The sequence below is a fragment of the Lindgomyces ingoldianus genome (assembly GCF_010093535.1).
Source record: "Lindgomyces ingoldianus strain ATCC 200398 unplaced genomic scaffold BDR25scaffold_32, whole genome shotgun sequence".
Lineage (NCBI taxonomy): Eukaryota > Fungi > Ascomycota > Dothideomycetes > Pleosporales > Lindgomycetaceae > Lindgomyces > Lindgomyces ingoldianus.
This window is the reverse complement of record NW_022985193.1, coordinates 381635-409581: the sequence shown is the minus strand read 5'-3', so window position 1 is coordinate 409581 and position 27947 is coordinate 381635. Positions and strand designations below refer to the sequence as shown.

Genomic DNA, 27947 nt, shown 5'->3' with positions numbered 1-27947 from the left:
CAAACTCCTAGCCTGTTAAATCTTATTTTTTGGGTGTGGTTCAGAACGTCGTGGAGATACGAGTATGTAACAAATCCGAAATTGTATTGTTTGTCGATAGGATAACCTTAGACTGAGAAGCATACCGTCCTCTAAAATCCATATAGCAGCCGTTAAGATCACCTGCTGATGCCCATCCAATGCTCCAACACTATGGTGATACTCGCTAATATGCTCGAGAGAACCATGCTACCCAAAGTCCATGTTTGTATTAAAGTTGGCCATTAGAAGCGCCTAGAAACCTTCGACTCCGTCTCCAGCTCCGTTCACTCTTGAATGTCCCAATCCCTCAAATTGACCGCAGAATGCCGCCCCGATACTGCACAAGCCGCTCCAAACACACCGCGGCAGCTACGTATTTGAAACTCCTCAATTCCCTCTCATAGCCGACCCGACCCTCCTTCTGCAAGCTCACCTTGAAACATGCGATCGCTCTCGGGAGACTCTCTTCCTCTTCGTCGCCTGCTCTCTCGCCCCTCACAATATAATTCACAACGGAGGTGACGTCGCGGTTGAAACGTTCGCGGATTTCTTGGTTGGCTTCGCGGACCGAACGGGACGTGTCGTGGGACTTCTTGCCGAGGATGTTGCCGCTGAAGACTTCAAGTTCTTTGAGGGGTTCGCCATGGTGGGTGGCGAGTGATGTCATAATTTCAAAAATGTTTTTGGAATAGCTATTTATACAGTGAGCTATAGATGGTGATAGGGAGGGCATAGAGGCATACAATTCTCGAATCTCTTCTGCAAACTGCAAGTGGTGTTTCCATTGCAATCCGATGGTCTCTCTGTCTATATATCGCTCGAGTCTCTCCATTAGACTTTCGTTCCCTAAGGCGTAGGACGATGCTGAAGATACTTTCTTCATTTCGTTGAAGAACGCCTGCTCATCAATGGTGCGGTAGAGTTTCCCGAGGATTTGTTTGCTCCTGTAATATCGAAGCCTCGATACAGAAGGTTAATGTATATCCTGGCTTAACATTCGATACAACTTACCGAGACTGATCAGGATCAAGCAAACTTATACTATCCAGGTCATCGATGTCATTTGTCTCACTCTCCATAAGTGCAACACCTTTGTCCTCAAGGGCAATATTTGGGCTAGGAGCCATGAAGTCTGGTTTGAGATGGTAGGGGGCCTTTGGTGCGTCCGCCATGGCCACCTGAGCACATGTTAGTCGGGATCAAATTTTACTTGTTGTCTAAGAATACGCACCGGCTGTCCGGACTTACTAAAGTCTACGGCATGAGACGCTAATTCGGCTAGAGCCCTGCAGTCTGAGTGTTTTGTTCCTTCATCAATATGGTCTGCTAGGATCTTGTGCATGTTCGAGATCCGACCAAGTTGATCTGATTGCATATACTCAATGAAGAAGTCTATAATATCGTCTCGTTTTGCGGGCCTTCCGAGATCTTTTGGCTGTGCTGCTTTGTACTCCCCAGGCTGCTCGGTTCTCGAAGGAATCAGACGTTTATCATATATGACGTGGAAAAGGTCACCGTCGAGATCACCCCCACTCAATTGGCTGGGGAGATCCCAATTGCCTTGCTGGCTGAACACGACGCAATTGTACAATCCCTTGAGATAGGAATTATTCGGTGCGTCGATGGCTCTGACAACCTGAATATCGCCAGGGTGCAACGCAGGTGCTCTAGTAATAGCAACTCGATCATACACATGCACCTTATACACTGGTTCACCATCGAGTCTTTGCGTTCGTGTAGCGATATATACCTGTGTAGATACTTGGTCAGCAGTGCCTTCAAACAAAAAAACAAACAGACACGTACTTCTCCTTCTCTTAGTGTATTGCTTTCGTCCATGATACCATACAAAAGATCACCTTCGGCGACTGGAATGCGAGCACGGTACTTCATATCCCTAAGCGTTGACATTGCAGCAATCTCCAGCACACCCATCAAGAATTTATCTGCGTAGAATGAGAGGCCGATGGCATGTAAGAGCTCGAGCAACTTCGGCATCCAGGCTGAAGTTCCGATGCGACACTTTTCAAGGAACGATGCGGCGTTACGAGGATGACCGAGCATCATCTTGAGTTCCTGGATTGCGTCGTTCTGAACGTCAAGGATATTCTTGTGCGGAACTTTCAGATCTTCTAGGATCTTGATGAATTGGTGGTTGAGGTACATGGTCAGAGGCCTATATGCGCCGCCACAGATTTCAAGGTCTTGCCAACTTTCTCCGGCTGGGAACTTGGTCATACTCTTTCGAATGTTGAGCTGTTCGCCAATGAGGCGTGTGTCTAGGGAGATAACTCCTTTCGCTCCTAGATTCGTTAGCATCTACTCTAAATGATGATAGATAGGGTAAAACCGCTGTAATATGAACATGTCTTTCAGTATTGGGAGCCTGGCTCAAAGTCTTACCATAGGCCAGAACAAGCTCCAAGCAACCTTTAAAAGATAAAGTACTCTAGCCGCTTGCGCTATTCCACAAGAAAGACTCTTCAGACTGAATTCTGAAAAGATGTTCAAATGCTAGCAGCCGACTACTGTTCTCTACACCAACGCGAGAAAGCAACTTACCTCTGTATCGGATTTGAAGCACCGTCGGTTTTTGACCCTGAAGTCCAGGCGGCAGAGTCCTCCATATCTTTTGGAGCAATTTCGGAGATATCGTACCGCATCCATCAGAGAATATCTTCCCAAACCTCTCCACATCCGCCATATGCTCCGTAACGAAAGCATCTTTCGGAATTGGTATCGAGAACATCGTATCTGAGAACGCTTGTCCAATTCGTGCGGCACATTTTGCGCTAATGTGCAATGAAGAGAAGTCTCCGAGTTCTGCGATGACATTGGATGGTATAATAAGTGTTCCCTCATGCTGAAAAGGTGCCATGAACCAAACCGTATGACTACGTAATGACGAGTGGGAGAATCCAAGAAATTTGTATACACGTCCTGCGATCGGTATCCCTCCCTGAAGTACGCTTTTGAAGCGATCATAGACCTCCTCCTGTGAAGCACGGGAGTCATATAGGAGAGAAACTCCATCCTCATCAGCGAAGGAGACGCGCATAAAATATTCGGTGTAGCCAGAATATCGCCGAAGGACTCTGTTCGAGATTCCCAAATCGGGGCCTCGAAGGAGTATACCAGTTGGAGTCACTGTTGCTGCGAGGGTTCTGACAAGATGATCTTGTTGCTTTTGCTGGTCGACTAAGTATTTGGTTGCAGCATCAACCTCTAGAAGGCTTTTGACGTTGTCAATGAGGGTCTGGAGGATGGCACCTTTACTTAATTTACTTGCAGGCGTCTGAAGTCCTGGGATTGGGAGGGCATAAGTAAGCTGGCGTATTCCTTCTGCTACGGTCTTGGAGCCATGTGTTTGAGCAAGGTTGTCCACATCAGGGAGAAGAATTTGAATCATGTTGGGGGAAAGGGATCCCTCGAGAGCAAGCGCCAAAAGCTGAAATCGACCATCATAGCCAACGTTTGGGTGGTGTTGGGGATTGCTGAGACACTTTTCGAGCTCTTTGTACTCGATCTCAATCCGTTGGAATATTGTTTCTGGTATGGCTGTTTTGAAGGCATCCCCCCGGCGAATGACTGAGAACCGTCCCACAAACTGCCATACCTGAAGCGCCATGCCCATATCTGCCAGAGCAAGCCTATAGACTACACACAGGCCGTTGGCTTTCTCAAACTCGTTGTTGAGCCGGCAGAGTCTTCGCAATCGCTTTTGAGCCGGATCGAGAGAAAGACGTTCAAAGGATGTAGTAATGGGGGATTCTTCATTTGAATAGAGATGCACCTCATCAGTGTTGATAATTTTGAAGATCTTTGGAGGCGTTCTCAGCGTGAACGAAATAATAGGGTTTTTGCCGTGGCCAGCAGACGGTACGACATGCTCGATAATGGAATACGAAATGTCGATCCTGCAATGGGCAAGGTTTGCGTGGGCTCCTTGCTGGAGATAAATGACAAAGGCATTCTTGCCAAAGGTCACCGTGCCAGATCTCCCATCCTTATACTTCTCGTCGAAGGCCAACTTGCCAAGGTGATTATAGGTCCATGTACCGAGCTGGAGTGCAATGAAGGGAAATATCGGCCGTGATGGTTTGGAAACTGGTAACGCTCTAGAGAGACCATCTCGCATTGCTAGCAAGCGCTCATTGTCCTCTCGCAATGCCTGGATGTTCAACGGTGTGGGTGAAGATTTACCCTGTTTGCAGTAAAGGTCCTTTCCGCGGAAGTTGAGTGGCTTTGGGGGATACCTAGAATGATCGCCTCCATGTTTCTGGAGGAAGCACTCAGCGCACCTCAGGTTGGGGGTAGTGATATTGGCATGACATTTTCCAACCCTTTTTCGGACATCGAAGGCAAGAATGTCGACATCTGAGAAGTAAGGCTTCAGAAACACCTTTACTTCATTTTGGTTGATTTCACGAGGCAGCTTTGTGATGAAGATATCCATAACGTATCAGAACTTTCACAGCAGCCGAGTGTGCCATTCATCGACAGTCAGGTTGATCGAAAGCGGATGGAAAGTCGAGAAGGACAGAAGGTGAGGAAGAGTGTATGAGAGCAATTTGTCTGAGTTTGTACTGGAGGGTGTACCTGCTCGAGTTGCACAAACACGGCGTGAGATAGGCAGTAGAAGGTGGGGTCGCCAATTAGCTGATTGGCTCTCAAACGGGAAGTTGCAGGGCCGGTGGAGAATCAAAGAACAGAATTCGACAAGTCACAGCTACCTTCACCTTTTTCCGTACATTAATCTAGGATGGTGTCATTGCATATGCTCAGCTCATAGGGCGCTTTCAATTGTCCTTCTGTTGCTTCTAGCCATGTTTCTTTCACTAGAATTTGTCGATGTGAAGTATCGTTGGGGAGAAATGATACCACCTACGTCGGGGAGAGGTGTTCGGCACAACCTGCTCTTGTCGTGGAGCCTAGGGTGAAAGGGAGAAGGAGACAACACAAGCAATTGTGAAATATTCGAATGGCAGCAAGAGAAGACTAAGGCCCAGGAGTCGCTAAATATGCTTGCAGTTGCATGAGCTGCAACTGCAACGGCACATTCTGATGACCCCTCTTCATGACTACACATTGTGCGCCTTCAAATCGTGTGCCCTCGACCAACTCTCGTCCCTTGTCCTCGCCCAACAAGTCAAACAGACCATAGACTGCAACACGCGTACCTCGCCATCCGGTAGTCTTGAACTCTAAAGGAGGGAACTGATATCTCGGCTGGAGACGCGGCACTACTGGCCCTCTCCACCAAGGGGGTGGATGATGAGATATGGACCTCGATTGGTGCGGGTCTAAGGCTTTTTTGTGGCCCTCAGCATAGTAACCGGCCAGATATTCGACATCCTCCAGTATCCCATTCGCCTGAATTTGGATCTCGTCGGCGCTGGTTTTCAGAGACCCAAAACACAAGACGCATGATACATCCTCAATGGCCTGGAGGGCAGACGAGCCAGCATCGTCGCAAACCACCATCCGGCCCCCAGACTTCTGGAGGTGCCACCGAAGCTTGTAAACAAGATTCTTCCGCAATAGTGTAAGAATCAACTCGGGCATGTCCTCCCGCCATACCATATTGGATGCTTTGCTCCCAAGTTTATCTTGCAGTCTGGGATACATGCCGGCTTTCCAGTTCTGCTTCTGGCTTAATTGCGTAGCAACAAGGTGCCGATTGAGAAATCTATAGGGTGGCCCGAGGTGCTTTATACTGGTTGTCAGGTTCACAGGAAGAAGCCATGGCTCTGATGTCTCCGGATGTGGCCTTGGATGGAGTGAAATAAGCAAGGCCGATGGGAGGAAAACATGCGTGGCCCGGCATTGGCGAACGGGTGAGGCAAGGGCATGAGCTATAACGGACGTTAGAGTGTCATGGAGACGGGAGTGTGAGAGGACAGCGAACCGTAAGGACTCTCCCTGAGCTTTCTCTGGAACGCGGTGAATTTATTGGCACTGGGCCTCGCCTTGGGCTGCTCCCATCGTGATCTCTCTGAGAGGACTACGGGGTCGAGGAGTGGAGGCAGTGGGAGACGCTTCCCATCTCTGCGGACCCTGAAGCTTTGGTGCCCATCTTGCTGTATCGGTCCCAACTCATCGCCTTTCGGCGCGGGAGTGGAGTAGAGGCAGTGCTGAGCGCGATTAAGTAGACCTGGGAATTTCCGCGGTCTTCGAACCACCCCGCAGGGCATCAGTGAGTATTCTTGAGGATCTCAATTGTGCAATATAAAATCTCCGGCGGAAGCAAATATATGATACCTAGCGTCTTGGCGTGTCATGGCTCTTTCGTGGCTTCATCCCCACCCTCTCGGAGCTATTCAAAACAATGGCAACACTGTTCAGGAGGGCTGCAAGGCCGTCTAGCCTCGCAAGTCGATATTGGAATGGGATACGATCAATATCGTCAATATCGCCGTTCTCTCTCCCTCCGAACCCAGCGCAACAACTAGCCCCGAAGGCATGGTCCCCAACACCATATGTGACTGAGACAGTTGTACGTTCACTGTGCTACCGAAATTGGATCTAGCTGATCGAGTAGGGAGGAGGCTGGCATACATGTACACAACCCTCATCTGGAATTTAATTTCGACCTAATTGACCACAATGCAGACGATATCTACTCCCGCCTCCTCAAAGAACGAATCATCTGCCTCAACGGCACCGTCGACGAACAAACCTCAGCCAACATCGTCGCTCAACTCCTCTTCCTCGAAGCTGACAACCCTGAAAAGCCAATCTCCCTCTACATAAACTCCCCAGGCGGTTCCGTCACGGCTGGTCTCGCAATCTACGACACAATGACCTACATTCGATGCCCCGTGACCACAATCTGCATGGGCCAAGCTGCGTCCATGGGTTCATTGCTGCTCTGTGGAGGTGCTCCGGGGAATAGATTTTGTCTGCCGCATTCGAGTGTTATGATTCATCAGCCGAGTGGAGGATATTCGGGACAGGCGAGTGATATTGCGATTCATGCGAAGGAGATTCTGAGGGTGAGGAATAAGTTGAATATAATATATCAGAAGCATTTGACCAAGGAGAGGAGTTTGGGCGATATCGAAAAGTTGATGGAGCGGGACTATTTCATGGATGCGCGGGAGGCGTTGGAATTTGGAATTGTAGATCGAATATTAGAGAGACGTGAGACTGAGGAAGAGAAGAAGGACTGATGGATCTAGCATTGTGTACGATATGAGGGACGCCGGTTTTGGTGGGAAGACTTCGCGGTCGGGGTCCTCGACCGAGGTGAGTCCATTTGTGATTGATATATGCTCAAAAGAAGAATATGTAATTTGTATGGACAAGTCATACAATGAAGTCAAATGCACAATGCCCAGGAAGCTGCCTTCCAAGATAGTGTAGTTCAGCCGAACGCCTAGCACCCAAGTCGATCCTACTTGCAACGCCTGCTGCCTCATAACACCACTTAATCTTCAATTCGAGGCAATCTTCCTCTCCAATCTATCTCATGATTCCTCGTTCAACTTGCCTTCTGGTACTTTTCCCTCAACTCATCAATCTCCCGCTGAAACTTATCCAAGTCGTCTAAAATATTAGATGGACTACTCTTCGGTACTTCAAGGGGTTCTAGGGTCCGTGGCCCTTCGGTTATGTCATCCTTGGGAGAATAAAGAGCTTGCTCATACTCGGAGGAAGGGGCATACTCGTATCTTAGCGAACTTTCACTTGCGACACTCGTCCTTCTCTTCCCATCAAAGCTGCTGCGTTTGTTTTCGGAGCTAGTCCGACGGCTTTCTGTAGGCGAAGAGCTATGCGGGGGCAATGGCCTCTCTTTATCTATGCTTCTTCTTTGGGACTGCCGTCGCCGAGGTGGCGGGGGTGGAGGGGGCATGGGTGCACTTTCGTTGGATACGGAACGATTGTTCCGATTCGAGCTTACGGACGATGTGCGCGCAAGCCCTGGTGAAGGTGATGGAGGCGGAGAGGAAACTGTGGTCCGACGGGACTGCGGAGGTGTTGGCGATGATAGGGTGGTACGGCGTGTAGACGTGGAGGGAAGCTCTGTGGTAGATGAATTGGCGGAAGAAGTGTTGATACTTGCTGAAGATGTGCCGTGTCGTCGAGCGGGAGGCGGGGGTGGGGGCGGTTTTGAGGCCTGAGGATGCGAAGTTGGTTCACTTGAGAGGCTTGGGGCGCTTGGACTTAAGAGCGGATATTCGGTGGAATGTTGGGACGACAATGTGAGAGATGAGTTACTTCGACCACGGTTTCCTGCGTTTGAAGACCGAAGCTGACTGTGTCTACGGGCAATGGGAACTGGGGGGGGCACTTTCTTCTGCGGCGTCGGAACATCAGATTGATTAGATGATTCACTTGCGTTTGTTTGGAGGTGGGATCGTTCGTCCTGGGATATGTCCTGAGAGACAATGTGTGCGGGTGGTGAGAGGACAGGAGGCGGGGGAAGCGGCTTGTTCAGGTCCGAGTTGGTCCTGTTTCGGGCGATAGGCGATGATGTCGGTTGTGCTGCTTGTGACATGAAAGATGAGGAGAATTCCGAGAAGGAGACCGTCTGTGGTGTCCTCACCGTAACTAGGTTGCCATGTCGATGCTTCGGTGGCGGCGGTTTCTTCTTCGGGGTCTTCCTCACATCTCCAATCAATCCAGTCTTCTCCTCGTCATCCGACGCAGCCATTTCATATGAAGTCCGAGGCGTCTCCCCGTGTGTGTCCTGAACAGGCTCGAAAATTGATTGGCGAGATATTGAAGATGTGTCGGTACTACTACTACTCTCGAAAATGGAAGGGTTGATATGGTTTGGGGCTGTCGCCATCTGTGGCTGTGGGCTCACGGGACTGGTCGGATTGGATATTCCTGTCATCAGAAGTCTCTTGAATCCCTCCACGTCTAGCGATGTTTTTGTGTTCCCCGATCCTGCCTTCTCCGCAGCAGACCGATCTGACAGATGGTCCCGGCGCTCCGCAGTGCCCTTCTCTTGCGGCTCGATCGTTGCCAGCGTCTTTGAAAACGGATTGGCAGGAGCTCCAGAAGATATCTGAGACGGGGCGGGCGATCCCATGCCTGTATTCTTCCTTGTGCTTCCTATCAAGCCCCAGCCTCCGCGTCCATCCTCGTCGTTATCTGCGTCTTTGTTGAACGGAGTCTCCACCACTTGGTCTGAGAAGTTGTCTGAGAAGCCCGCATGAACTGTGAGAGGTGGGGAACCCGCATGGTGTCCGCGGGTTTTGCGCTGTTCATGTGCATCATTTCCATCGTTGAGTCCCGGATGCGAAGCAGAGGTTGTGGGTGATTCTATGCGGACGGATTTCTTTGTCTTTGCGGGCAGCGGTGATGCGTGCACTGTCATACCATTATTCCCGATTCTTTGATACGAGGAGCCTCACGTCAAGCAAGATATACCGGAATCAGTGCCCAGCTGAGGTGCCTCAGCCCTACTGGAATCACCATCGATAATGCTGATAGTCGGAGTTGAGGGGATGGCGGCTTGGTTCTGCTGCGGGGAAGTACGGAAAGGGTTCCCAGACATGATGAGACTAGGAACAATGCATTGTTCTATGTACACGAAGGGGTCTCGTGGTTGCAGCGGACGAGGGCAGACCGCAGTTGTGGTTGCTGATGGGCAGCGGTGGAGATCGTCGCTGGCATGCTAGAGCAGATCTGCAAGCCAGCAAAGACCTCCCCCACCACTTAGAAGTCTTGGCTCTAAGACGCCCTTCCCACACTTTCATTGAGCGCTTCTAGATGACATCTTGACATCTCATGGACTACTAGCATTCCCTGTCTGATCTACGGCGTGTATTGTAGCTCTACCAAATATTGCCCCCCTTCGAATAAAGCGGGCCTAATGCACAAGCATCTTTTGTTGTGCCTCCCAGCACAGCCGAACAACTCATGGCTACCCGCGAACACGACATTAATCGATGTAAACATGCCATCCCGTTTGTCGGCCGAACCATTTCCTCGCCAATTGACCTCCACTATCCGTTGGCTGGCTGAACGCTACCTGGTCCTTTTCAATAGTCATGCCATATAAGAAGTCGGACCTCGCGGAATCCAACAGCCTTGTGGCTATGCCGTGCTTCCGATGCAAATTGGAAGTCCATATTCGCGAAATTCCCAAAATGGCCGCCTCGGTCTCTGTGCTGACGGAAATGGAAGAGCTATGGAACTCGGCAGTGACATGACCGGGAGGCTCGGACGCGTCATCCTGGTCCAATACAGTATAAGCCTCCTGAATCCTCTCTGCCAGGCACGCGCCAACACATTTCTGGCCGCGAATGTATAGGTAGGTCTTAAACCTATCGCAAGTAGAGCACGCTCCCTTTCCCGTTGCGGTACTCTGCCCGCTGCAACCCTTTGCTTGCGCGTTCGTCGATGCTGCGATGGATATCTGTCTCCACAAGTCTTCATCTGGGATGGCAACGGCCGCAAGCTCCGTATTGACGACTTTCAGAACCTCGATGACCTTGTTTCGAAACCCTAGTGTATCTTTTCGCCTTATGACGGCGATGAAGCTTCCGTCCCCCCCCGCCCAGACCTGATTTTTCCTTAGTTTCTCCATAACGGCTTTTGTGAAATCTACGCCTCCGACACTCATGGCGTGGAACTTCCGATGTATCGTTGCATCTTCGGCATTTGATGGGATATACTCCATTCCACAAGTCTTGCACGCCTTCCTGACCTCGCTGGCAAGGTCGAGTTGCATTTGTACTAAGCGCTTCTTCTTCGCTGGTGGTTGCGCCGGTGGTTGCGCAGGAGTTTGGATATTTTGGCTTTGTTCGGAGAGGGGTTCCTTGACGGGAGGCGTAGGCTCCGATTGACGCTTGAAAATTGGAAATAGTGGCCGTCTCGCTTGTGGAGAAGGTGAAAATACCTTTCGCGATGGGGAGGATGGCGGAGTGGAATGGAGTGGAACATCTGAAAAGACTGCTGGCTCATTGGGGTTCAAAGTTGGAAAGACTGCCGGCTCGTTGGGGCTCGAAGTTGGGAGCGCAGAGACGTCACGCACGGGAGATGAGATACTGCCCGGTAGCAGCGATGTAGCACCTTGTGCTTCTATCATCTCGCTCATCTCTACTATAGCATCGACGCGCCTTCGTTTCGGCGAAGGTTCTTCATCGCGGAGGGAGTGTTTACGTCGCCGTGAATAGGTTTTTATGGGCTTCCTGTAATTGAGTTAATATCCGAAGCCGCACACGATGAAATGGACATACTTAGCCGTCAAGGAGGACATTGTTGAAGAAAGCAATGAATTCTTGCCATAATCGTGGTTGCGGGTAGACGCGATGCGCGTCGCGAGGCTTATCGATATCATACGCACGGACCTAGCGCACAGACAACCTCGGACACGATGCACGGGAAGAGGAATACGTATAAAAAGTAACGCCCTTTCTGAGGCAGCAAAGGGATAGACTAACACGCCTACAACTATAGTTGATCTCATTATTCAAAGGCGCCGCTAACTAAACGGAGCATTCACCTGCCACACTTCACTCTCAAGTGCGGTTCCCTAGTACCTATGAACACGGACATAATTTTGGTCACCTAAATTTGTTACACATCCAGCTTCTCTAAAACGTAACCTCAATGCTCGTCTACTAGTTTGCGTTGTCAGCTTTCCTTCGCGCAATCTTCGTAGTCAGCAATATCTCAAGGGACTCTCCACCCAATGCTTTGGTCAGTAGCTTTCCATTTTGGCGGTGGCACTCTCCATCGTAAACAGAGTCATCCAAGTTACATACATTTGCACAGCCATATTGCAATCCGTTCGGCCCAATCGACAGTATCTAGTATACCTCCTTTTGTTCGTCGTCTTGGGCACTATCCAACTGTACTTCATAATGATCGCAATTTACCTGGCGATGTGCGTAGATGATTTTCACGTACAACCAAAATGGGGCTGCAATTCCAACTACTTCAACGAGTACTATTGAAATATTTGTTTTATCATTGTCATTGTCACCGCTCTCTCCATTTTTTGACGTCTATACAGCGGCCGGAATTATATCCTAGATCCCTGGCATATTCTAACGTCTTACGCACAAGATCTCTACGTTGCGTTGTCCTATACGAACATCCACACAGTCTATGCATTTAGTAACGCGAGCGACATCTCTTAGAGTATCAAGAACGATGTTCAATCTTGCGCAGATGCTCTGTACACGCCAGTAGAGACAGATGGAAAGATTGCCGTCGTCGAGGATACAGAACTGATACAAGACCTCGACACTACATTCAAGCAAAGAGTGATGCGGGCTCTAGAGCCTCGCCAGGGCCAGCAGAATACCGGCCTAGTCACAATATAAGAAAACCTCAATACCTACTAAACACGCCTCATCGCCGTGTACATCCTCTCGAATTTCTTTCTGTACATGATCGTTCTAAGTGACAGCTTTAAGTCGCTGCAATTTCTGGGTGATGCGTATCAGTAAGATTTTTGGGTTTCTCCCATTTGATTGTGGACGAATTCAACGTTGTTGTTGTCGTAGAAGTTTCTGCGTTAATGTTATAATATTTCGAGGAAGCTTCTGTGCCGCTGTCTTTGAGAAGGTAGCGAGTGATATATTAGGATGCTAAGCGGAATGATGCTTCTGATACTTCTGATGTGCCAAAGAAGTCCTCCATAATTGTCCCGACATATAACATTCGAAAGCTGAGACTTTAAGGCTCATAATACACCTAGGTATGGGGCAGCAACGTTCCTGCTGCACGCCCAGTGACCACAGCTGGAGAGATATGTTTGATACCCAAGCCCGAGTTGGCTACTTAATCAACTTTTCGCAAGCCTGCAGGCTTGATGATCATTATAGTATATTGTATACAATATATTCAAAAGCGCACATCAGGGCCGCTTGAATTGACCTCGTTGTCGCTCCTAGAGTTTCTACTGCCCAGTTCTTGAGTTAGAAGGCTTAATAATGTAAAGTCTTCCTTAAAGGCGTTGTTCAGGAGCATCCTCCAGGCGCCTTTTGCACGATTGCTAGATAAATTCGTAGGACAGTTGGTCGTTAGTAGTTACTGTACGCCGTATCGCTAGCGCTAATTACGTAGTTACCTGGCAGTTCTATGCACCACCTCTTAATAATACTTAAGGCCTTGACCATTACCATAGGGGCCATAGATTCTCCACCAGCAGAGACAGCATTAGTAAGGGTAACAAGCTCCCTATTGTTGTTGGAAGACATTCAGCAAAGAGACCTATGTTTAGTTTACACGTACTAATTCTTTGCAATTCTCATACCAGATCTGTCAAAATTCTAGATATCTTATGGCATAATCCCGTGTTCCTGAACCTGCTTCTTAAAGCTATTAAACACTCTAAGATAGCAACAGGCTGCTAAGCAAGCTTCTGTGCAATTTTAATAGGGTTTTGTTTCTGTCTCGCAAATTTGGGGTGTCTTTTAAGCCAATCAATAGGCCATTTCCTGTCTACAGTAGGAGGTTGTCCATCTCCATTGTACGCCTCCACGAACAGCGCGTTCGCCGTGCTCAGCACAAGCTCATGCCAAACACCATAGCCAATATCGTCAGTATTATTAACGAACGGCTTTAGAGGAACTTCTTAAACTCTGATAGGGACCTAGCCCGTCCCTCGACATGCGGATCAGCCATGCCTGCCATAGTAGGTCGGTTTGAGTTGATGGCAGTCGTTGATGAGGGCGTACGACGCCAGATTTAGATTTTCATGCTGCAGCAACTCTGCATTCTGCACGTCAACTAGGAGGCATTGGGCGTAAATGGAGCTTCATTGACGTGTTTCGAAAGGACTTAATGAATTAAACGTTGAGTTGAGAATAATCGGTGAGCCTGCAGACTTTGTCTGTTTCGGAAGGTGCTCAACACCTTCAGCTACCCGAGCATGCAAAACACGTATGGTTGAGTCAACTCGTTGCACAGTGACTCAGCGAAAACGCGTAGCGTTCTATAAGAACAATATTTACTAGATACACTTTCTTATACTACTTCACTCAACTTGACATCTTTACCTTCCACATCGTGCTTCTTTATCTAGCTCGTATTAGCTCATTGACTCAATTCACTTCCTCTATGCAAAGGTCAGCAACCACCATGGCGATGGCAGCTCCTTCGCCTCATCCAGATCAAGCCATAATAGCCAACACTGTTCAGACAACCACCCAAACTATCACAATGGATTCCCCATTACCGGAACCAATTACCACAACCCCTCGTCTAATCATCCGGCCTCTACATCCCCAAGATGCTCCATCAATGCAACTCCACGCCTCCCCAGCCTCAATAGCAAAGTACATGACGCTCGCCTTCCCACATCCTTACACCCTCGACGATGCACGGAACTGGATCAGCCGCAACACCACACACCCACTCAATAGCTTCACCATCTGTCTGCGCACCGCGCCAACTATCGCCATCGGCGGAATTAGTCTCAAGCCTGGTGAAGACGTCGAAACCCACATTGCGGAAGTCGCGTTCTGGGTCGGCGAACCGTATTGGGGGCAGGGGATTACCACCGAGGCGTTGAAGGCGGTGACGGAGTGGGTGTTCCGGGAAAGAGGCGAGAGGTATCGCAGGTTGTGGGCGCGCGTGTGTAGTGGAAATTGGGGGAGTATGCGGTGCTTCGAGAAGTGTGGGTATAGGTTGGAGGGTGTGCTGAAAGGGCATGTGGAAAAGCATGGGGAGGTTAGGGATGTGCATATTTATGGATTGACGAAGAGGGATTGGGAGGGGATTGTTGAGAACAGAGAGCAGGGGAAAGATTGAGAGAGGAAGTAATATGCAGTGTATCTCTTTTTGCATTTCTTAGACGGACGAAGGGTATTCTGTGAACATAGACTTCAGTACATGCATATGCAATTGAGGCTACGTGCAAGCCAACTGGCTAGTCTTCGAGGAGTCCTAAACTCTTCATGGTAGCGACCCTTGCCTCCCCACTTCCTCCAAATCTATGAAGTCGTTTCTGTGCATGACCAATAAGACCACCTCTCCAACTTGAAAATATCTCCCGAATCTTCCGTGCGACGTGTTCACCCTCAACCTGGGCAACCATTCCACACACCCATATGCACCGACGAGAAGTGACGAATCTATTCTCCATCAACGGTCGTATCAGAAAGACCCGGACGAGAGCCTTCGTAAACAGTGGCCCCATTGGAAGCTCGCGTTGTACTATGTATCTATAAAGGTAATACATAGAACGAGAAGCTTGAAGATACGTCCGGGTATGATCGATCGAGTATTGGTGTGCGAGCTGGTGGACAAGCTTTGTGGACCCGTCCATCAGCGATTCGGCCATAGAATTGTACACAAGTGGGAGGAGATGGGCATCTCGAGCGCGGCCTAGTATATGTTGGAATTGATGACGAGCCTGGAGAGCCTGGAGTCGGTTGAGGACTTTCTTCACGGGGAAAGGTTTGTCAACTCCAAGGTCAAGCGCACATATTGACCGGATAAGGTGAAACACAAAGGGATCCTGGTGTTTACTGAACTGTTCTAGTTCGCGAAACATGTAGCGGTATAGAAAGGTTGTATCCGAAAGCTTTCCCCCCTTGACGGCCAACTGCTCTAGAGTGGCCAGAACAGACCCGGGAGTCTTGTGTTCGTGGACGAATTCTAATGCTAGTTCCGCAAACCCGTGATTTGGTATGGAGAGACTTTGGAGTTTAATGAAAACCTCAGCGAGCAATTCATTCAGGCGGAGACCAGATGGGTAGGCAACGGAAACCATGAAAACAGGATACGTTTCGATGAAATCCACCAACCTGGCGGTTTGTGACTTGGGAATGGATTCATGATACGGCATCCAATGGAGCAACGCTTTTACTAAATCAGTCGGCTGGAGTTTGGTTAGACGACCTCCAATTTCCACAGGGCGAATTCCACGCGCCGCAAGACTTGCATATGCCAGGAATGAGAATGTTTGGCCTTCCTCGCTCATGGTTGCTAGAGAATCTAAGTGGTGCAGAATCTTCAACCAAGTCATAATATACCGAGAGGTTTGCTTGAGTGTCCTAGTTGACCCGAACTCTTCCTTAAGCAGCTCTCCGGGCATAGCTCGAATGTATCCGCATAGCGATGAGCGTGGAATATAATGCAAAATGCGTCCAATTATGGCTAGATCCCGGTCTCGCTTTCCTCGGTAGGATGTGACTAAGGCGGCGATGTGATTTAAGCCTTGATTTGGATTGGCTAGAATAAAGGCGATACATTTCTCGAGGTCTGGAATAGCGAAGTTCTTCGCAAGCCGGCGCACATCATCTCTGAATGTATCAACTCGTGCATCTAGTGAGAGAACGACCTTTTCCAAGACCGTTGGATAAAGAGCAACGAGATTGGCGTTGTTCGCAACGACTTGCGTGATGTAATCATCTGAAATCCTCGAAAACAGTTTCTTGTATAGTTTGCGCAACTTCATCTTGGACGTTGGCAAACCTGTAGATAATGCCCTGACACGATGCGCGAATTCGATAGACTCAGGACTTGGAAATTCTGGGAAGCAGAGAGTCGGTCTCAACAGAAGATCAAAGATCGCCTTTGGTTTCCAATTGTCCTGCATGAGATACTCTAAAACGCGAAGGCAGAAAACTCCAGCTTGATCACTTGCAGGACAGGAGCGTTCAAATGCATCTTGTAAACTTCTCCATTGATTGCCAACTTCCGATATCGGCAAATTCACCAAGCTTTTGAACTTTATGAGGCAGGCATCGAGGTCGACAGTTGCCGCTTCGTCTGTTTCCGCAGATTTTACACCCTCTTGGCCTTCTGTCTGAACCGATGATGAAGTCTCCTCAAAGAATGGACTTTCAAAAGCAGGGGGTTGTAATAAAGTTGATACCGTTGTATCAGAGGTGGGGAAATGGCTACCAGAGGTGAAGAAAGGGGATGAATTTGTAGTTGTCCGAGCTGAACCCCAATTAGCAAAGTCGTCAATTACCTAGAACGGGTCCATATCAAGCTTACAAGGATCCAATGACTGCTGTAGCGGGAGGACGGAGGGTGGTTCATATCTCCACGTTGGGCCAGGATTCGAGCGAAAACCGAACAATGCACCTAGACTGAATGGTGGGGGAGTTATAACGCCACTTGGAGAAGCAAGAGCAGTCATCCGGCGCTTCACGGCCCGTCGTCTGGCCTCCAATGGCCCAGGAACATGGCTGCCATGTCGCCTTTGCTGGTGACATGTAATTCGGAGGAAGCGCTCAAGAGTCAACGAGAGCAGCTCATCGGAGATCCACACAGGCTCAGGTGAGAACGAGTGAAGAGAACGCACTGCTTGTCGGTAGGCTGTGGGCGGGCGTTGCATCAAGCGTCGTGGACATAGGTTTGTGCCCGCAACTGAGGTCAGTGGTGGAGCTCACGCAAGGTCGAGTTTACTTTTCAAAACGCAGCTTAGTGGACGAATAATACAAGGATCACGTGCTACATGCTTGGCGCTTCCTTTCATCCCCACAACCTCGAGATTGGGGAAGATAACTCTATCAGTTGCTAACATCAACCAATGAGCAGACATAGTAGGGACTCATGAAGCTGCTGCTGCTTCAAGAGGGGAGACAATTTGTCAGATGACAGCGCCTTTCATCGCTTTTCGAATCGCCGAATCGATAAAATTCTTCACCATGCATATGCGAAGTAAGCAAACAACGAGCCAGAAAGGCCTCAGTGGCTCCTGCACTCATCCTCACAGAAAGGCCTGGCTTGTGGGCTCACACAGCAGCGCGTGGCTATTCCTGCTAGGGTTGTGGCGCGTGAAACGATGGAGGGAGAGGCCTGCCGCCGCCTGTCAAGCCCGCCAGGCACCGCGTTCTGGTTGGGCCCTGGACGAGGACGGCGCCGAGTGCCACGTACGTGCGCGCTTGTGATTGTCTCCTGTTCCTGTCCTCGTCGCAGCCCATCTTGGGTGTCGTCGGCCGCTGTCCCTGCTCATCAGTGCTGGCAACGGTGCTCGCTCACGGCCGACGGGTGCAAGGTCGTATTAATAGGGTGCATAGTGCCACGGCGCAATATCAGCTGGAGATAGCCTGCTTGTGTCAATAACGGCCTGGCGGGACTCGCGTTCTTCGGACTGACATATGTCGTGGGGCCCGTGCAGGCGGTCAATTTCCTTCTATGGAGCCCGTGGGTCCCCAATCTCCCCTTTTGCGGCCCACTCTCACCACCCAAGCCTCCATTCACCCACCTCGCCATTCTGTTTGCTCTTGTCGTCACGACACTCACACTCGTTGTTGCTGCTGATTCTAATCATTGTTCATCTCAAACCAACGCTCACTCTTGACGCCAGCGTCTAGATACACTCTTTCTCCATACATACAGCCGTCTCCTGTCGCCAGGGGAGAAAGGGTGCCAAACGCGAAACACTGCATTCCAGGGTACTTCGTGTTTCGAAATCGGTAGTGGCGGACATCGTTGAGCGAGTCCTCAGCTGGGCCAGCATCGAAACCAGTGACCGGGACCTGTAATTGCTGTCAGAATCCCTCTCTACTGTCTCGACAACTCACCTCGACGTTGTCCTATCAACACCTCAACACCTCGACGCCTTCGACCCGGACCCGTCCTCTCCGTAGCCGCCGAACACTTCACCACCTCGAATCGAGTCCTGTCCAACCGTTACGACGACAATTCATGCGTGCGCCTGTCACTGTTTAGACCAAAGGTACGACACGTGGTTTGGTGTCGAACCCAGCAAACTCATCTCTGACTTGCGATAGTTCCACCTGTTCTGGTCTAGACGACGGGACATTTCCATCACCGTCCTCCGTCTCGTGCTCTTGTTCCCACCTCCTTCATCATGGTATCTACCAAGTATGTGTCCGCTCTCGTGGCGGCCTCAATATTCTCCATGGCATCCGCAGACGATAGCGCGTCATCCGTCGTCTCGATTCCCACACCAACAGCCAGCGTCGCCCTTGCCGCAATGACAGACATTGGATGCTTTTCAACTGCAGTGCCCCTTGAAGATCACGGCTCATGGACATACCAAACATCTGGAAACTGTCAGCCCATCTGCGTCGGATTGAAGAAGCCCGTAATGGGGCTTGTCGATGGGACCAACTGCTGGTGTGGTGATCTAATTCCCCCGAAGAAAGCACAGGTCGACAACTCATCTTGTAATACTCCTTGCAACGGATATGACAAAGCAACGTGTAGGTCATCAGTATTGTCCTAAGATGCGCACAAACTGACGGTGCACTCTAGGTGGTGGTCCTTCTAAGTGGTGGATATCTCTTACCGGATTGACTAAGAATCATATTGACTATTACGACCCGGCATCGCCCTCTGCTACTGCATCAAAGGGCACTCCTTCCCCTGTCGTCACAATCGGATCTACTGTCATCATCATGGCTTCCGAGTCTCCCACTGGAGGATCGAATAAGGGAAGCAGCGGTCCGAACAAGGCTGGAATCGCTGCCGGAGTAGTGGTCGGTGTTGTTGTCCTTGCTGCAATCATTGCGGGTGTCTTCTTTTTCTTGCGACAGAAGCGAAGACATGCAGTTGAGGAAGAGTATCGCCGTCAGGCCGCCGTCAATTCATTTGTGTCAGGCGGCAAGCTCCACACGAGCAATTCATCCATGACCGACTCTCGGCTGGACCCCGAGTTCATGATGCGGAGAGCAAGCAACGGCAGCATTGCGGATAATGAGGACTACTCTAGGCGGATATTGAAGGTGAGAGTGACTTACCCAAGTATAATGTCTCGTATCTAACGCAAAACAGGTGACCAACCCATCGAACTAGTCATGGCAACCCAACAAATTACGACTCTCTTCCTTTGCCATCATCTCTGTCACGTTTGGAACTTGTTCGACGAGCCTCGATATCCCAGACCTTCAAATCCAATTACTACCACATTGCTCCTAATTCCGCCTACTTCCCATCACGTGCTGGGCATTGCATCACCAATGTACTGGGTTGTCCGATTATGCTTGACGAGAGTAAGAACACGTCTTGGATCCGCGTGCTCGACCGGCGTTATCATTCACATTTTGAATTAACCCCAGAGTTGGACGGATCTAAGTCATGGGTTTGGTGGGATGCTCTCTCCAAGATCTGGTCCGCAGTATCTTCACCTGTGTTATATAGGATCTCTTTTCAATCTCTCGGCGTCTACGGTGTTACTTGTGGGAATAAATGGGCAAACTATCTATATCGGGCAGGCAACATGGAGCTCAGGTCACTCTTTTCAATTTGTCGTTCCTTTTATTCTCGGATGGAATAGCCTGCCTCACCTATCGTGACATGAAGCTATTCTGTCCTTCCAGTCCCTATTGTACTCTCCGTGTCCTGTACCCCCACTCTCACCGAGTCGCACTCACATCTGCCTACCTCCTTAGTCTCTTACTCTCTTCCTACCCCCTCTACCGCATCCTGTATCAACTACGGTTGGTGACTGGGCTTGGTCTAGCGCAAAATGGGTTCCCATTTCCTTTTCTGTTATATAGCCTCTATAGCTGGAATGACGAGTATCGGTAACATCGCTTATTTCTTGCTCCCTTGTTTCTACGACCCGCTATCGCTTTTCTACCCATCCATAATGTAAACAGCACAGGTATATGCTCGAAGAGGATCGCTGCGCCAACCTATCATCGCTTTCGATTACCATTGCATGCGAGGAGCAATTCACGCAGCCTTCGCATAAAACACTCTTCAGAACTGTGTGATACCATGCACTTCCGAAGTAACAATCGTCATACTTGATTCTGGCGATCTTAACGCCCAACTTCCCTTTTTAGACACAATGGCTGAGCATCCTGGTGTTGGCGCATGAAGACTAAATTCTCCGATATGCGCGCATAAGAACCAATGGGAATAGTAGAAACGACAGAGATAGTTGAGATGGTAGGATTATCAAACGTTGTAAATGAGCGTTTCATACCTTTGGTTCGTGTTGCATGAGTGTTGGGAGGTTTGGAGGATGGATTGCTTCGTGCTGGGCTATTTGTGTGAATGTTCGCTTTCTTGTGCGTAGAGGATAGATGATTGGAGACCTAGCTAGCTCAAGAGTCTCTGCGTTTGAGAGGCTATTGAATCTCGGCATATCACAAGATCCATGGATCGATGGCACATCTCATTTTGTGCCTCTGAATGACGTCTTATCTAGCCAATTACCATACCTCGCCCCCTTCTTTCCTAGGCATCGTTATTTTCTATATCCACAAGTCAAACCTCCTGAAACCGCAGGCAAACACTTCCGGATCCACTTCCTGGGGAAGTTTTGCTTCAAAGTGCGGGATGCGGGATGCCTTCACGTGGGAGGGTAAAAGGGGAAGGGATGTGGATAAATTGAGAACGGCTGGCCAATGTGTTTGGTGGGAGTTTGTTGAGGAGTGGGTGGAGTGTTTCAGGAGAATGGAAGGAGGGTGGTTGAGGAAGGCGGTGATTGGTGGGATGGGTGATATTGGAGGACGCTTTATGATTGGTTGGGTCTTGAAAGGGAGCTAGCTTCAGTTCTTAATTCCCGAACCAACCGTTCCCGTTTCCATCACGAACCTTTTTATTCCCTTCATATTCCATCTGTCCATTTCAACGTCTAAATTGCGGTGAGCTGGGATCAGCTCTTGATGTTTCACAGCTGCTTGCTCAAGCCTATCTCATGGGTGCCTCTACTAGCATAGACCTTCAAAATCCCCTCTATACTCTTCCGGTGCTAGATAATTGTTGAGAATGCAAAGTTAGACTTTGTTCCCATGTAGGGGGATTCAGTATCACTAACTGCTATCCTAAGGAGAATAATTCAAATATTCAATTGTCACTCCCACTCAAAAGTGGAACTTCCATCTGACAGAGGAAAGACTCGGAACCCTACGAGACCACTTGGTTTGTGCCAACCCGCCCTCATACAATACCTGAAGGGTCATTACTTCATTACTGGCCCTGCAAATTTTCATCGAATCGAGAGGATGCCGGACAATAGCGCCCATCGGTGTGAGAACATCTTCTCATCAAATCACGGCAAACTGATTGTTCCAGCTTCAACCCGCAGGGTCGGCCTTTTCTTCTCTCAAACTTGAAACCTCGCATGCCTTTATTGACACGAAGGCATCCCTATCAACTTAGAAACTGTCACGGGATTTCTTACAATCAATTTCTTCGGCCTCCTACCTTCAAGCCCGTTTCGAGCTCAAGCTTCGCTAGAAAGCATCAACATGGCCATGCTTTTCTCGAGCACCATCATCTTTGCTAGGGCCAATACTCTCCAGATGGTCATGAGCGCCGTTACACAAACCCAGAACGTCCAATCTAGAAATGTGAAATACTGTATGTTCTCACTACGTTGAGGCTTCTTTGAGGTCGAGCATGAATAACAATACTAGGATATCTAAACAAGGACAGCTTGCTGGCTTAGCTCTGGCTACCGTAGGGTCACCCGGATTGTGTTTGGTAGAATTTGGTGTTGTGATGCTTTGCTTCAGTTTTCCCTTAACACGCTCTTTACCTGCCATTTGCGAGAAATCTAAAAGTTCGCTGCATTTTTATGAACACTACCATTCCTGTGACAACTGAGACGAGCGTGTAACACAGCCTATCAGTGTCGTTGGTCCTCAGAATAAAACTCTTCTCGTCACTGTGACTCCCATATCCCCTACATGCGCTCATGGTACTACCAGGACTCCAGGGGAACGGTCCTAATCTGGAGTGCTCGTTTTGTAAGAACACTCATTACAGCCCTTCTATTCCACTTTCTTCACTCCATACCCTCCCCGAAAGCCCAACGGCGCTACACTTGATCATTTTGAAACCAACACGGGTTGCCTATTTGCCAGATTCTGAGATTTGAATGGCGGCCATTTTTGAGCTTGAATGGCACCAAAACGCTGCGCCAGGAGACATCCTTCTAGATTGATTATGTGCACTTTTCCCTTCTTCTTCAACTTTTCCCACTAAGCTTTCATTCTCTCATCTGTGTGGGTGACTTCTCGCAATCTTCCCGCAGGAATCCCCCACGATGTCCCTCATCCTTACTAAACTTTCGCTCAAGTTGCTCGTTGTTGTCGTACATTCTCTACTGCTGCTGCTCCATCCATTGCAGGGATAGTTTTACTCCGTTTGACATGTTTTACTGCGGTGGGTATACCTCTACTGGAAGTATTCACTTGCAGTCGCTTTGGGATCGGTGCTTCTGATATAGTGGAATCACAGGTTTCCCTAGCTAACAGAACCACTACATCTAGTCACGTAACATAGAATATCCTAGGATAACTTAGTATAGAAATCTGTATCTCATTAGCTGTCTCCTTGCTCCTGGCAAGTGGTTTAATAGATAGACTATAACCTCTGCATATTCGAAGGTATGTGATAAATACAGGGAGGGGGTAGATCGAGTTGTTTAAACGTTAAGAGAATAGCAAGCAGCCTAAGTTCAGCGAAAAGACTGCACAGCGATGGGAAGATAATAAAGAAATGCAGAGAGTCGCATTGGAGGACGTTATCCAGGACGCCCAGAGCAAACACGCTAGCACGTGAGCCAAATTTATGCCGAACCCTAGAATTCCGTTACGGATGCAGTGGTGCTAGATAGAAAGCATTGTTAATTTAGAAACTTTAGCATTGCTGCCAACTGCCGACTTCGTTTACTACCAAATGAGGTGAAAATAAGGGTAGAGTTCGAGGTGAAGATGTGGGTGAGGCCAAGAGTGATTGTAAAATAGCGGTATCCGCTAGTCGCTTATCGTTAGTCCGAACGCGTCCAAGATTTCTGTTTGCCTACAACAGTTTGATTTCATCGCACAACCCCAGAGCCCGCGCTCACTGTGTCGACTACTGTTGAGCCTCTGCGCTGTATAATACACGATATATGGCGCCGATACCACCTTCAAAGCGCCGTCGTGCGCACACCGACGACTTTGAAACTGTCGAGAGCGACGCGGGGGATACCCGACGGAGTCGCGTAGGTGTCCCCTCCTCCGTTGTACCAAGAGTATGTGGGCGCCGTGCTGAAGTTTCTAAAGACCAAACGACCTCGCCAGACTGCTTCTCCAGATTTCGGATCAGATGCCAGCTCTATTGAAGAAGATACCGCCAGTGTCCAGAGCAGGGCTCCAGCCGAACAGGTGCCTGACGGCGTGGACGAGGATGGGGCCTTTTACCAACGAGCGACCCAAGTCGTTGAGAGACAACTTAGAGAGAGCGCGAACAGGAAGAATGTTCCAGCAGAACAGGGAATCGTGGAGGAGATACGGTGCACCAACTTCATGTGTCACGAGCAGTTAACCGTCACCCTCGGGCCGCTTATCAACTTCATCATCGGTCATAATGGCAGTGGCAAAAGCGCAGTTCTCACTGCTCTGACTCTGTGCCTCGGAGGCAAGGCCACCTCCACGAACCGCGGTCAAAACCTGAAAAGCTTCATCAAGGAAGGCAGAGAGTAAGACAACGCTAAATATGCCTAATCCGCTTTCAATCTAACTCGGTCTTCCTAGTTTCTGCGTCCTTTCTGTGAAAATCAAGAACCAAGGCTCGGCCGCTTTCAAACCAGATGTCTACGGAAGGTCCATCATTGTCGAGCGGCATTTCAATAAGGCTGGAACGTCCGGCTTCAAGCTCAAGGATGTGAACGGTAGAACCGTCTCGACCAAGAAAGCGGAGCTAGAGGATATCATCGACGCCTTTGCCTTGCAGATTGACAATCCCATGAATGTTCTGACACAAGATATGGCCCGACAATTCCTCAACGATTCGTCCGCTAAGGACAAGTACAAGTTCTTCCTCAAAGGAACTCAGCTAGAAAGCTTGAATAATGAATATGTTATGGTAGACGAACGCCTGCAGGAATTGATAGCCAAAGCTCAGGTTGTAAATGCCGACGTTGAAGTATACCGGAAGCGATTCGAAAAGGCGACAGAGAAAGCTAGGCGTGCAGCAAATTTGGAAACCATGAGAGCCCGTGAGAAGCTTCTCATGAACCAGATGGCATGGGCAGAAGTTGAGGCCAAGGAGAAGGTAGGCAGGTTGCTTACTTACACGTTGCCTGTGCTGACACGAACAGGAACTGGGAGAGATCGATGACGAGATCGAACGGGTAAATCAGATCATACATGAGAGGACTGTAGAAGCGGATGATGCCTCGAGGCTTTATGAGCAAGCGAACCAAGCATGGTCTAATGCGAACCAAAGCATTCAGGACCGCCAGAGTGAATTACTTCCAGTGGAACAGGAACGTGCTGACCTGCGGGCACAGTTTGATGAGACGAAGTCTCGTCTACTGAAGATGCAGGTATTTACTCATATTGCTCGCTCATTACAGTCTCTGCCCTCTAACCATCAATAGACTGTTCAGCGACAAATCGGCGGCCAAATAAGCAGCAAACAGAAGGCTATCAACGATTATGAAGCCCAGATCCGTGAACACCGACAGCGACAGATCGAAGCAGATAACGGTCTACATGCACAGAAGACTCAGGAACTTGAAGAAGCCAAGGAGCACTGCGAAAACCTCAAAGCTAAACTAGAAACTCACGGCGATGGACTGCCAGAACTGAACCAACGGTTGAGGTCGGCCCAGGGAAAAAGGATGCAAACGAACGACCACGTCCAGCAGAAACAAGAGGAGATCAGGAGATCGAAGAAGACCATTAACGACATCGAGAACGGTCAGCGCAATTGGATGGACTCATATCCCAATCCCGCAAATCTTCACAAGCTGTTGAGAGCGATAGGAGAAGAACGGCGGTTTCACGAACGTCCGATCGGTCCCATAGGTCGACATATAAAATTACAGAAACTCGAGTGGAGTTCCATCTTGGAGAAGCAGGCCGGTGGCACGCTCAACGCGTTTGTGGTTACAAGCAGATCTGACCAGAACCTACTCTCTTCGCTCATGAAAAGGACTAACTAGTAGGCGCATAACTTTCAAGATTTCTGAGTTCAATGCTGATAATTCTAGTCAATCCGCGATCCTAATTGGTAACGACCAACGGATTGATACCAGTCGTCACGAGCCACCCCCCGACATGGACACTTGGATGCGAGCCATAAAGGTATGACGGTAGAGCGTTGATCTCAAGAACCAGCGCTGATGATGATGTAGATTGATAATAATCTCGTTCGTAATCAAATGATCATCAATCACGCTATCGACCAAATTGTACTCTTGCCCTCCCGAAAATCCGGCCAAGACTTTATGCACGACGGTGGAAGCCGCAGGGTCAACGTGAAAGCTGTCTACACTTTCTCAGATAAGAACCCTCGCAAAGGCCATGCCATTAACTTCAACCCGCAAAGCGGGGCTGTCAATATGGGACCCATTCTTGAATATGTCGGCGCTACCCGAATGCAAGCAGACAAGGAACCTCAACTCAGGTAGGTTTTACTTTTCTTTTACGATTACCTTACTCACCTTGCCTGTAGAGCCGAAAGGAGCAATCTTGAACGTCTTCAGCGAGAACTTCAGGAACTACAGGGACAGGCGAAAGAGCTTCAGGGTCAGCTCAATGCTTGCCAGCATGCTATCAACGAACACGAGAAACAGAAGAAACGTCTCACCGTCCAGTTCCAAGAGGCTCAATCCGCCGTTGAGAACTTGGAAGAGGAGCTGAATGCCGCAACGCCAGATGCCGGGCTGATTGCACAATTAGAGAAAGATCTGCGTGAGGTCAAGAACGACAAGAAGTTCATCGAGCAACAGTACCAGGATAATGTTACCGAAAAAGATGATCTGGACAAATCCCAACGCAAGAGCAAGGCCGACCTTGATGCGGCTCAGGCACGCCTAGAGCGACTGAACATTGAACTAGGCAAGGCGGAGGCGAAAGCATCTAAGTTGAGTCATAGGCGAGAACAAGCACTACGGGAAAAAAACCGTTCTCTAGAGGAAGCCAACGAAGCCCAAGAGAACAAGTCTGAGTGGGATCGGAAGCGTGGGCAACAACAGGAGCTTGTCCAAGGAACTATTGCGGAAGCCGAACAAGTCTGTCCACGCGTGGAAGTTCCACCTCGCGAAACGTTCCAGAGTCTCGAGACAAAGCTGCAGAGACTGCAGAAGGAACGTCAGGACAGCGAGAGAGAGTATGTCTGCTTTCTCCACTCGAATATTCAAAGCTGATGTTGTAGACTTGGTGGCTCAGAGGTAGAGCTTTTGCGCGCTGCTAATGTGGCAAAGAAAACTCTCAAAGAAGCCAAAGACGCTGTCGCCGAGATGGTGCATATTGAAAAAGTAGGTTGCGTTTATTTCAAATCCTCAAACGAAGCTAAAGAATGTTCAGGTATTAATGAAGGCGCTGAGCAACCGAAGGGATCGCTGGCAAGTATTTCGAGACCATATATCTATGCGAGCAAGGGTTGTATTCGGATATCTGCTCAGTGAGCGGAATTTCCGAGGCCATCTTGATCTTGACCATCTTCAACAACTCCTCGATATCAAGGTATGGCCTAGGCAATAGCTTCCTGTCGAGCGTCAGCAACTGATTACTTTTGTCAGGTCGAACCTGATATCACGAAGCGGAATGATGCCGGCAGACAAACCAAAACTCTCTCCGGAGGCGAAAAATCGTTCTCCACTATTTGCTTGTTGCTTGCGCTTTGGGATGCCATGGGCTCCCCGATACGGTGCCTAGATGAATTGTAAGTTCCTTGGAGCCACAGTCCGTGGCTTCTGCTTACTCGAAACAGCGACGTTTTCATGGACAGCGTCAACAGAGAAATCAGTATGAAGATGATGATTGGAGCTGCTCGCCGTTCCGTTGGGCGCCAGTATATCCTGATTACGCCCCAGGCTATGAGCAGCGGGATAAAAAATGAAGGCGATGTCAAGATTATAAGGTAAGGCCATAGTGTCCTAGTATTCCACCAAACTAGTGCTAACTACGAGGTAGAATGAATGATCCTGAACGAGGCCAGACTGCACTCCCTTACGCGCGCTGAGTCCGAGGCAGCTTCCGCGTTCCGAGGTCGGGAGGAATCGTTTTTACCACACGGCGTTTGGGGTTTCTTCAAAGACGAGGGCTATTTTCGGCATACGGGATAATATATCATCTTTC

The 27947-nt window shown here is 49.2% G+C and overlaps 9 protein-coding genes across 9 annotated transcripts; 4 read left to right on the top strand and 5 right to left on the bottom strand.

Moving 5' to 3' along the window:
* Positions 1-131: 131 nt before the first annotated feature.
* On the bottom strand, positions 132-4605 carry BDR25DRAFT_293193 (rna-dependent rna polymeras-like protein). Its single transcript, XM_033688704.1, has 6 exons — positions 2584-4605; positions 1828-2324; positions 1253-1771; positions 1033-1199; positions 765-980; positions 132-713 (listed from the first exon to the last, which is right to left on the bottom strand). The coding sequence occupies exons 1-6, from the start codon at positions 4475-4477 to the stop codon at positions 329-331; spliced, it is 3678 nt and encodes a 1225-aa protein (XP_033543617.1). The 5' UTR covers positions 4478-4605; the 3' UTR covers positions 132-328.
* A 263-nt stretch (positions 4606-4868) lies between these two features.
* On the bottom strand, positions 4869-6228 carry BDR25DRAFT_293190 (uncharacterized protein). Its single transcript, XM_033688703.1, has 2 exons — positions 5930-6228; positions 4869-5876 (listed from the first exon to the last, which is right to left on the bottom strand). Exons 1-2 carry the CDS (start codon positions 6213-6215, stop codon positions 5020-5022), a joined length of 1143 nt encoding a protein of 380 aa, XP_033543616.1. The 5' UTR covers positions 6216-6228; the 3' UTR covers positions 4869-5019.
* Positions 6229-6332: 104 nt separating this feature from the next.
* On the top strand, positions 6333-7349 carry BDR25DRAFT_74853 (clp protease-like protein). Its single transcript, XM_033698985.1, has 3 exons — positions 6333-6517; positions 6563-6581; positions 6634-7349. Exons 1-3 carry the CDS (start codon positions 6350-6352, stop codon positions 7191-7193), a joined length of 747 nt encoding a protein of 248 aa, XP_033543615.1. The 5' UTR covers positions 6333-6349; the 3' UTR covers positions 7194-7349.
* Positions 7350-8166: 817 nt separating this feature from the next.
* BDR25DRAFT_74859 (uncharacterized protein) lies at positions 8167-9722 on the bottom strand. The gene is made up of 3 exons (XM_033698986.1): positions 9403-9722; positions 8570-9342; positions 8167-8508 (listed from the first exon to the last, which is right to left on the bottom strand). Exons 1-3 carry the CDS (start codon positions 9527-9529, stop codon positions 8458-8460), a joined length of 951 nt encoding a protein of 316 aa, XP_033543614.1. The 5' UTR covers positions 9530-9722; the 3' UTR covers positions 8167-8457.
* A 194-nt stretch (positions 9723-9916) lies between these two features.
* BDR25DRAFT_327833 (sister chromatid cohesion acetyltransferas-like protein Eco1) lies at positions 9917-11236 on the bottom strand (the record flags this gene model as incomplete). Its single annotated transcript, XM_033692351.1, has 2 exons — positions 9917-11168; positions 11217-11236. 2 exons carry the CDS (start codon positions 11234-11236, stop codon positions 9917-9919), a joined length of 1272 nt encoding a protein of 423 aa, XP_033543613.1.
* A 2733-nt stretch (positions 11237-13969) lies between these two features.
* Positions 13970-14916, top strand: BDR25DRAFT_305978 (GCN5-related N-acetyltransferas-like protein). The gene is made up of 2 exons (XM_033690531.1): positions 13970-14057; positions 14131-14916. Exon 2 carries the CDS (start codon positions 14152-14154, stop codon positions 14740-14742), a length of 591 nt encoding a protein of 196 aa, XP_033543612.1. The 5' UTR covers positions 13970-14057; positions 14131-14151; the 3' UTR covers positions 14743-14916.
* On the bottom strand, positions 14767-17293 carry BDR25DRAFT_305977 (uncharacterized protein). The gene is made up of 2 exons (XM_033690530.1): positions 16939-17293; positions 14767-16881 (listed from the first exon to the last, which is right to left on the bottom strand). The coding sequence occupies exons 1-2, from the start codon at positions 17279-17281 to the stop codon at positions 14861-14863; spliced, it is 2364 nt and encodes a 787-aa protein (XP_033543611.1). The 5' UTR covers positions 17282-17293; the 3' UTR covers positions 14767-14860.
* A 1470-nt stretch (positions 17294-18763) lies between these two features.
* Positions 18764-19710, top strand: BDR25DRAFT_327832 (uncharacterized protein; the record flags this gene model as incomplete). Its single annotated transcript, XM_033692350.1, has 3 exons — positions 18764-19118; positions 19171-19640; positions 19690-19710. The coding sequence occupies 3 exons, from the start codon at positions 18764-18766 to the stop codon at positions 19708-19710; spliced, it is 846 nt and encodes a 281-aa protein (XP_033543610.1).
* A 4020-nt stretch (positions 19711-23730) lies between these two features.
* BDR25DRAFT_293175 (dna repair protein-like protein rad18) lies at positions 23731-27831 on the top strand (the record flags this gene model as incomplete). Its single annotated transcript, XM_033688702.1, has 13 exons — positions 23731-23860; positions 23922-24337; positions 24393-24912; positions 24959-25186; positions 25241-25806; positions 25856-25949; positions 26000-26271; positions 26320-26976; positions 27022-27124; positions 27174-27332; positions 27389-27531; positions 27580-27729; positions 27783-27831. The coding sequence occupies exons 1-13, from the start codon at positions 23768-23770 to the stop codon at positions 27829-27831; spliced, it is 3450 nt and encodes a 1149-aa protein (XP_033543609.1). The 5' UTR covers positions 23731-23767.
* Positions 27832-27947: the final 116 nt, after the last annotated feature.

Bases quoted from the DNA above. Each gene is read 5' to 3' on its own strand.
- BDR25DRAFT_305977 (XM_033690530.1), bottom strand. From the start codon at position 17,281: ATGCAACGCCCGCCCACAGCCTACCGACAAGCAGTGCGTTCTCTTCAC. The intron at 16,882-16,938 runs GTAAGCTTGATA...ATTGGGGTTCAG, and splicing joins ACAGCAGTCATTGGATCCTT to CTCGGACAACTACAAATTCA.
- BDR25DRAFT_293193 (XM_033688704.1), bottom strand. From the start codon at position 4,477: ATGGATATCTTCATCACAAAGCTGCCTCGTGAAATCAACCAAAATGAA. The intron at 1,200-1,252 runs GTGCGTATTCTT...ACATGTGCTCAG, and splicing joins TTAGTAAGTCCGGACAGCCG to GTGGCCATGGCGGACGCACC. The intron at 714-764 runs GTATGCCTCTAT...CTGTATAAATAG, and splicing joins GCAGAAGAGATTCGAGAATT to CTATTCCAAAAACATTTTTG.
- BDR25DRAFT_74859 (XM_033698986.1), bottom strand. From the start codon at position 9,529: ATGTCTGGGAACCCTTTCCGTACTTCCCCGCAGCAGAACCAAGCCGCC. The intron at 9,343-9,402 runs GTATATCTTGCT...ATGGTATGACAG, and splicing joins TCAGCTGGGCACTGATTCCG to TGCACGCATCACCGCTGCCC. The intron at 8,509-8,569 runs GTGAGGACACCA...TGTCACAAGCAG, and splicing joins GACATGGCAACCTAGTTACG to CACAACCGACATCATCGCCT.
- BDR25DRAFT_293190 (XM_033688703.1), bottom strand. From the start codon at position 6,215: ATGCCCTGCGGGGTGGTTCGAAGACCGCGGAAATTCCCAGGTCTACTT. The intron at 5,877-5,929 runs GTTCGCTGTCCT...CGTCCGTTATAG, and splicing joins GCTCAGGGAGAGTCCTTACG to CTCATGCCCTTGCCTCACCC.
- BDR25DRAFT_74853 (XM_033698985.1), top strand. From the start codon at position 6,350: ATGGCAACACTGTTCAGGAGGGCTGCAAGGCCGTCTAGCCTCGCAAGT.
- BDR25DRAFT_305978 (XM_033690531.1), top strand. From the start codon at position 14,152: ATGGATTCCCCATTACCGGAACCAATTACCACAACCCCTCGTCTAATC.